Source organism: Haemaphysalis longicornis, unplaced genomic scaffold, assembly GCF_048455015.1.
Source record: "Haemaphysalis longicornis isolate Haplotype H1 unplaced genomic scaffold, Haemaphysalis longicornis Haplotype H1 scaffold_3, whole genome shotgun sequence".
Taxonomy (NCBI): domain Eukaryota; kingdom Metazoa; phylum Arthropoda; class Arachnida; order Ixodida; family Ixodidae; genus Haemaphysalis; species Haemaphysalis longicornis.
The window spans coordinates 212,173,722-212,182,207 of NW_027526335.1; the positions used below are offsets into that span (position 1 = coordinate 212,173,722).

The following is an 8,486-nucleotide window of genomic DNA, read 5'->3' on the forward strand; positions in this document are numbered from 1 at the left end:
CGGCTAAACAACAACGCGTAATGCGCCAAGTGGGACCTGGTCGAAAGGACCGGTTTCAAAGGGCGGGCCGCTGCCCGTCCCGCCATGCAAAGGGTGCGTTCCATTTTTATCGGCCCTTCGTTTTAGCTGGAGAGCAATGTAACACTCAACGGTGGAGGCGGGTTCGGTTTCCTGACGCGGCGACCGCTTTTCTGATGGAGGCGAAAAGCAAAAACGCCCGTAGGTACCAGATTTCGGCGCGCGTTAAAGATCCCTACGTGGTCAAAATTAATTCGGAGCCCTCCAATACGGCGAGCCTCATGACCTGCGTCGTGTCGGTACGTTAAACCCTACAATCAATCAAAATCAACACTCAACGGTTGGCGTCCCGGCAGCGGCGTCGTCGGTTGGCGTCCCCGTGCTGTTGCTGGGCCGTGGGCCGTATCGGACACAGCGGCGGAACTTTCCGGTGACGGGGTCCCTGGGGATGCTGTAGTCCTTCCACTGGTTGTGGGAGACGTTGTCCGGCGGCGGCGGCAGCCGGCACCAGTGGTCCACGGGCGCCAGGTCGGTGCCGACGGTGAAGCCGTGCGCAAAGGCCACGAACAGTGCCGCCTTCGTGAACAGGAGCACCAGTCGCTGGAAGCGGCCGTGGCCGAACACGAACATGCTGTCGAACAGCGTGTCCGTGCGGGTGTGCCCTGCGCCGGGAGCGCCCTCGGCGTCCCAGGGCGTGAAGACGGTCGTCCAGACGCTCTTGGATCGCTTGGGCCGCGGCATCCTGTTGCCGCAATTCTGCTCCGGGGTGTCTCGTGCTTCTTCGGCTGCTCGCGTGTTTTGAGCACGCTCCTCGTGGTCACTTCATCGTTGCCTCCCGCTGTAACTATTTGTTATAGGACTCTCAGGTCCGCCTCCTGTGGGCTATCGTAAACTTCTAACACTCCTCCTCCCCTTGAATTTTGATTTCTACGCTCGTCGAGAGGGCGAGTTTTTCCGAGAATAAAACAATAATCAATACCGGGAATTTCGAGAAATATGCTTCACCCGCTCTGGCAGTGGTGGCGGTTGTTGAGGAACTTATGCCAGCCACAAGCCAGATTCCGTTCCCGTGTGGATACAAGCTCGGCATTTCCTTCGTACACCCACTGCCACCCACTCCTTCGCTTGCACACTCCTATTCGTTTATGCAACTCATGGGGTTATTGGCTGTTCAAAAGGATCATGGAGTGCCCTCTGACCTTCTGATGTTATTGCTCCTCCGTTGAATGGGGACGTCTCGAATGGCGGAGCGATACTCGGACGTTGATGGAAGGCCTGGAAGGCAGTATTATTGCGAAAGTGTTGACCGCACTGTAGAGATGCGGAAATGTCAGCCATTTACTCCCGAGTGGCTGTAAGAAGTTGAGAAAGTGTTGTGTGTGCCTCATTCTGAGGTGTGCTGCGCTGACTTATCTAAAGCTAGCGTTTTTCTCACATGTAGCTCGTATTTTAGTTGTGTTTGAAACCGGAAATGACGGAAAAAGCCTCGGGAGCCTAGTCGGGCCGAATTCCCCGAATTCCCCAGGCGTACCAATGTTTTGTCCAGGGCCTTTGATTTTTATATTGTAAAATGTTCTCCTAGCTAACTACCCCGCATTTTTTCGTAAATAAGAGTGGTTTGGTATGTTTCACGCGGGTTTTGAGGTGTAGCGCAGCACATCAACACGTTTCATTAATATTTTGAATCGAACTCGAAGGGCAAGGCTTGTACCTCTCTTGGAACGGAACATCGCCAGCCATAAGTGGGCGAGCTGGCGACGACGACGCGCAGCTGCGTCCTAATCTCTTGAAAGCGTGAAACTCATCGAGGCCATAATCATCATCATCAACTACAATAACAACAACGCCAATGGACGGCCGAGAGCTGTGCTCGCTCTAAAAATCAACATTTTTTTTTTTTTTGAAGTCAAGGGTTTCACGGACAACCGTCTGGTCGGGAGGGTACATTTGAGAAAGAAAGAGGGCACCGACCAAGTAACGAAAAAGAAAAACTTAAAAGACGTTTCGGCTCCCGAACGGGAGCCTTGTTTGCAAACTTTTTTTCTGAAACACGAAACCTTAAGCGCCCCCATTCTGTTAAAAACCGTCGGTGTTTTCATGTTGTAGTCAGGACAAGAGAATGGCCGCCCCTTTAAGAGTAGATAAAAATTTGTGTGTGATGCGATAAGATATAGAGTCAAGTCGTCACAGTAGAAGAAGCCCAATGCGACTGTGCTATCTTGGCACGCTGCAAGCGGTAGAACAAGAGCCTTCGTCGTTGTTGCTTTCTTCGTCGCACATCCTCACTTCGGTGATTGTCCAGGAATCGAGATTGGCTAACACGCCCGCCTCACATAATTAAAAAAACAGGGAATTAATTGTGAGCGTCAAAGCTGTAAAATAGTGCGCGCCGCGTGGCACCCGACCGTGATGACACGTGAGTAGAACAGGGGATACCGGAAAACCTGTGGCGTGCATTGCCAGTCTGCTTGCGGGCGTAATTCGTGCCGTAAGACAGAGAAACGAAGGCGTGGAACGACACGCAAACACGATGTAGCAGAAGAGAACCCGGTCGAAGTATCTCGCGCGAGAGACCCAGAAACAAGAGTGAAGAAAGTGACGCAAACACGGTGCATCACAATAGAAGTTCTTAATAAGTATCCCGAGGCTTTGGCCTTCAAAGCACGTCAGAAGACTTCAGTGGCCCAAGAAATTCTTTAGCGTGACTGCTGCCCAATCTAGGCGACACGGTTAGAACCCGTTTCTACTTTTATCGACAACTACCTTACTGTCAACAACTACCAAACTGCCCTATAGGAACCGCGCAACAAGACTGCTGCGCTGTTTCAACGGTGCTTCCCAAACTACGCGACGGGCACTGAAGCAGACCACGGTGGTGTAGTGATTCTCTGAAGGTGACTTCGTGATGTGCGCAAATCATGGTGTTGTGCGCTGTGCAAATAACTCTAATTTTCCTCTACCAACCAAGTTCTGTCCATTTTTAGTGCTCATCCTTCATGACCAGGGAATACAGCGGATACGCCGAGTGCGTCACGTGAAGGAGGTGCTTGTTTACATTTCGTTGCATGTACGGGCGCGGAAGACCGTTGTAAATTGTTATTTTTAAAACATGGGGCCGACGGAACAAAATGGTGGCCGGCGAAGATGACAATAATATGCAGTAGCCGCTTCATAGGCGGCTGGCTATCGATGGATCCAAGATTTCCGTCATACAAGGCTAAGATTTTCCCACCCGACGTAACGCAAAATGCCTAGGGTATCTAAAGGGAGGGGATCCGGCTGTAAACTGTCAGTCTGTTCCCTGTATTTGAAATCTATCAGAATCGAAGAGCTGCAAATGCTTCATTTGCAATTTACCAAACTTGATAAATTGCATGTAAAGGAATACTTGAAAAAGGATTACTTGAAATTTGTGTCGTGCCTTGAAACCTGGCTAGCCATTCCGAGCACGGGAAATAATTCCGAGAATGCAAAGTAAAAGAGGGCGCTGCACATTCGCACAGTTTAACCACGACCTCACGTCCAATGCGCGACCAATACTGTTGTAAATCGGCTTGCTTTGTTATCTCCCGCCGCCTGAGCCAGGCGTGTGACGTATCAACAACTCAGCGTCATATCTTCCCTCGCCCTTTCTTCCTTCCCAACTCCCTCTCCCTTGCTATGCTTTAAATACTGTGTTCACGGACGAATAAACGGTTCAGTCCCCAGCGCTGTCTCGTCTGTCGTCCACGCACCGTGTGTGCGCCGGCTATGTAACAGTGGCGACGAGCAAGAAAGAAACCCATGAAGTAAAAGAACACAGAAAAGAACAAAGAACAAAGAAAATTGCCCCGGTCCTAGTCTATGCGGGCGGGACCTAATTTTTCAGCTGAGCAATCCTGTCCTTAACTTGACTGCGGAAGCCGGATCGCCAACGAGTCTGCCGGCCGTGGACGACATCGCCAGCGAGTTTCAAGGCGTTTTCAGCGCGGAAATCGGCTGCATCAGCGGTCCCCCTGTGCACCTTCAACTCAAGGAAGGAGCTACACCCAAGTTCCGTAAGGCACGATTCATTCCTTTCGCTCTCCGTGATAAGGTTTCTCAAGAACTTGACAGACTGGTAGCAATTGGGGTGTTATCACTGGTAGCGCATGCGGAGTGGGCTACGCCCATTGTGCCCGTCTTAAAGAAAGATGGAACCGTTCGGATTTGCGTCGATTTCAAGATCACGTTAAATCATGTATGCGAACTGGAGCAGTACCCATTGCCGGTGCATGACGACATGTTTGCGTGCCTAAACGGGGGAGAGTACTTCAGCACTCTCGACCTGCGTGACGCGTATAATCAAGCACCGCTTGACGAAGAATCGCAGAAGCTATGCGCAATTAACACGCATCGAGGGTTATTTTGCTTCAAGAGACTGCGTTTTGGCATAGCGTCTGCCCCAGCCATCTTCCAACGAAAAATCGAAACAGTCCTGCAGGGGCTACCAGGCGTGCAAGCTTACCTCGATGATGGGTTGGTTGCGGAGCGACAGGGAAGCAGCGAGACCCTGAGAGCCGTACTGCAGCGTTTCCGTGAGCGCGGTGTAAAATTCCGTCTAGACAAATGCAAATTTAGTCAGCCTCCAGTCACGTACTTAGGGCACCAAATCGACAAAAACGGCCTACACCCCACTGAGAAACATGTGGAAGCAATCGCCCAGGCTCCTAGCCCGACAAATGTGCAGGAACTACGCTCATTTCTGGGCATGCTGTCGTATTACTCCAAGTTCCTTCCGAATATGTCATCTTTGCTTGCACCTTTGTACCAGTTGCTTGGCAAAAATGCGCGTTGGGTCTGAAGAGAAGCTCAAGACACCGCCTTTGCCAACGCAAAGCAGTGCCTACTTGCGGCAGGGGTGCTCGTTCACTACTACCCCGCAAAGCCATTAAAACTGGAGTGCGACGCTTCTCCGCATGGCATTGGTGCCGTGCTGTTTCATACAGATGGAAAAGTGAACCGTCCCATAGGCTTCCGTTCGCGAACGCTGACCACTGCTGAGCGGAATTACTCCCAGCTAGAACGCGAGGCCTTGGCCCTTGTTTTTGGGGTGTCGAAATTTCGCGACTCTCTCCTCAACAGAAATTTTACCTCGGTCACAGATCACCAGCCGCTCCTGGGCCTGCTGAAAGCGGAGAAGCCGACGCCAGCGTTGGCCGCAGCTCGAATACAGCGCTGGGCTCTCTACCTTGGCGGATTTTGCTACAAGTTTCAGTATTCGCCCGGTAAGCTGCTACTAAACGCCGACACCCTCAGCCGGCTACCGCTGCAGACTCCAGCACCACCAGCGAGAAGCGAACCCCCAGAGTATGTTTACGCTCTAGCAAGTTTCGATGATGGTACTGTGTCTGTCGAAGAACTCAGAGCTAACTGCGCGGGACCTTTTACTAGCGAAGGTCGTTGAGTACACCAAGAATGGCTGGCCGAAACATGTAAAGGACACAGAGCTGGTGCCATTCTCGGACCGCCGGTTAGTACTATCCGTGGCTCATGGGTTGTTATACTGGGGTCATCGAGTTGTTGTTCCCACACAAGCACGAGAACGGGTGCTACATATGCTGCATGAGACACACCAAGGGTCATCGGCAATGAAGGCTGTCGCCAGATCGGCATTCTGGTGGCCGGGCTAGACCGAGAGATAGAACACCTCTAAGCGTCGTGCCACAACTGCGTGCAAAACCTGCCTATGCCAGCCTCTGCTCAACCGATGAGTTGGCCAGCCGTTAAGGAAAAATGGTCGAGGCTGCACGCCGATTTCGCCGGTCCGGTAGCAGGCAGCATGATATTGGTGGTCGTGGATGCTGCCACTAAATGGATTGAAGCCGTGCCCATGAGGCATGCAAGCACGCAGTCCACAATTGCCAGCTTACGCAGCATTTTTGCAGATTCGGTGTTCCACGCACAATAGTTACGGACAATGGCACGCAGTTCACTAGTGAAGAATTCGCCACTTTTGCGAAGAACAATAACATCGCACACCTCCGTACGGCTGTGTATCACCCACAATCTAACGGGCTCGCTGAACGAGCTGTTCGGACGATTAAGGAAGCTTTAATGAAGATAAGCGAAGGCACGTTAGAAGAGAAATTAGTGAAAGTTCTTTTCAACTACAGGAGAACGCCGTGCCACGAGGGAAAATCCCCTTCCGCACTTATATTCGGCTACCTGATCCGCTCTCGTTTGGACTCGTGTTTCCCACCTTTCCCAGGGTCAACCCGGGAGACGGAAGAGTGGACACTGCCGCCCGACACAGCCGTGTACGCCCGTAACTACGGCCAGGGTGAGAAATGGACAACAGGGTCTCGCATGGTCATCATACAAACGCCCGCTGGGGTGGTTCGACGTCACATAGACCAAGTGCGTTCCAGGCCGAGCCCGGCATCCGCTCGGAGCGGCGTTCACCGAGACCAAGACGAGGGGAGCCCTTCGGCTGCAGCTGCGCCCACACCAACCGGCAACGAAGGCGATTTGAACGAGCGGCCTGCAGACCAGGTGGCCCGCTCAAAGCCGTCGCCGCCTATCCAGAAGGCGCAGGAACCCCCGCAAGTTTTGCGATGCTCTACTCGGGAAAGAAAGCCGGTACAGCGTTTTCAATACTAAGGGAGGAGAAATGTTGTATATCGGCTTGGTTTGTTATCTCCCGCCGCCTGAGCCAGGCGTGTGACGTATCAACAACTCAGCGTCATACCTTTCCTCGCCCTTTCTTCCTTCCCAACTCCCTCTCCCTTGCTATGCTTTAAATACTGTGTTCACGGACGAATAAATGGTTCAGTCCCCAGCGCTGTCTCGTCTGTCGTCCACGCACCGTGTGTGCGCCGGCTATGTAACAAATACTGACGCACAGAGAGTGGCAGGTAACGGAAGTGTGGAGCGGGCAAGTTGTTCTGTCATAAGCGCCGAGTCCGCGACCAGTGGTTCCTGCGGCCGCGATGGTTCACTCGGACCTGCTAGACCACACCGCTGTCAAACTCGCTTCCGGCAACCGTTGACGACACACGAAGCGTCATAACGACGCGAGGATTGACATGCGTTTTTCAATTGCTGATTTGTCGGCAATTAAAGCATCTCTCATCTCCGAACAAACGCTGACAGGCTTTGGGGCGGCTGAACTTTCGTCTCAGCCCAACTTGCTACTTACCTTCAGTGTCCATATAATAGACGGCAATCTTTTCTAGGCTCCTGAAGTTAAAACGCTCCGTATGAGCACATCGGCAATGTCACAAATCGTCGGATATCTCAGTGGAAGTCCATGGGGCAGTGACTGTCGCTCTATGGTACTGCTCTGCAAAGCCTATGTCGGCGGTCTACTGCGTTACAATCTCCCTGTCCTCCAGAAGCTTCCGGCCACAAGCAAAGAGCATTTTATTTTATTGATTGTAGGGTTTCACGCGCCGCCGCTGCACAGGCGATGAGGCGCGCCGGCTCCGGATTAATTTTCACCACTCGGGGATCATTAACGTGCGCCGAAATCTCGAACACACGGGCGTTTTTGCTTTTCGCCTCCATCAGAAAAGCGGCCGCCGCGGCCGGAAATCGAACCCGCGTCCTTGTGCTCAGAAGCAGAAAGCCATAGCCACTGAGCCACCGCAGTGGATCAAGCAGAAAGCAGCTAGATGCGGTTAGAAACAACTGCCTCCGTATCCTTCTCAGCCTTCCTAAAGAGCCGTCGGGCTTAGGTACGGTCGGTGAAGTTAGCTTTGTGCTATTGGACGTTATTCGGCCCTTCGAACACATTTACGACATCGGTTATACCCGAAAAGCCAGATATTAACTCGCATGGTGAAATTGGCGACTGGAGAATCGGGCAATAACTCAAAACAATAAATATTTCTCCCCCTCCCAATCACCGAAAGCAGTGTCATCTAATTTAACCACCTGAACCTTTTTATTCCTATATATCATATGCAAGATCCTCAGAATGGACTCCAAAACGAGCTTGCTTCAATGTGGACGTCTGCAATTAGCACTTCACCACATTAAGTGGGTGAAGTGCTCGCACAAACTACATCTTCACAGACAGCTGATGTACGCCTAAGCGCAGTTCCTCCGGAATAGCTGGAGTGGAGAGCGCTTGAACTTTGACTAGTAGAACAAGGACGAGAGAGACTACAAGACAGAACGAATCGCAGTTCCTCCAGAATCTTTATTTCCTCTAAAGGCCAGGCGTTCTCCTATCGCCTTGAGCGGGTAACATCATTTATGTCACCCGAGTTTGACGACATCAGGGAAGCTGTGCGCTACGTTTTACGCCAGGAGTCCAGGCAACAGATCATTTCGACACACTCAAAGGCAGCTCTCCAAAGCCTGCAACGCAGTGACTGCTTCACCATTCACAAACTCGCCTCTCCGGAAATCACATACCCGCACCACCTTGCCGACCATGCTGCACACCATATAACGGTCATGCTCACTAACAGCGCGCACAGACGAAGGACAAAGGCAAAGAA

The 8,486-nt window shown here is 52.0% G+C and overlaps 1 protein-coding gene across 1 annotated transcript; it reads left to right on the forward strand.

The window, feature by feature from the left end:
- The first annotated feature begins 1,345 nt into the window (after positions 1-1,345).
- On the forward strand, positions 1,346-6,769 carry LOC144175684 (uncharacterized). Its single transcript, XM_077704725.1, has 4 exons — positions 1,346-1,372; positions 3,821-4,055; positions 5,142-5,264; positions 6,248-6,769. Exons 1-4 carry the CDS (start codon positions 1,346-1,348, stop codon positions 6,637-6,639), a joined length of 777 nt encoding a protein of 258 aa, XP_077560851.1. The 3' UTR covers positions 6,640-6,769.
- Positions 6,770-8,486: the final 1,717 nt, after the last annotated feature.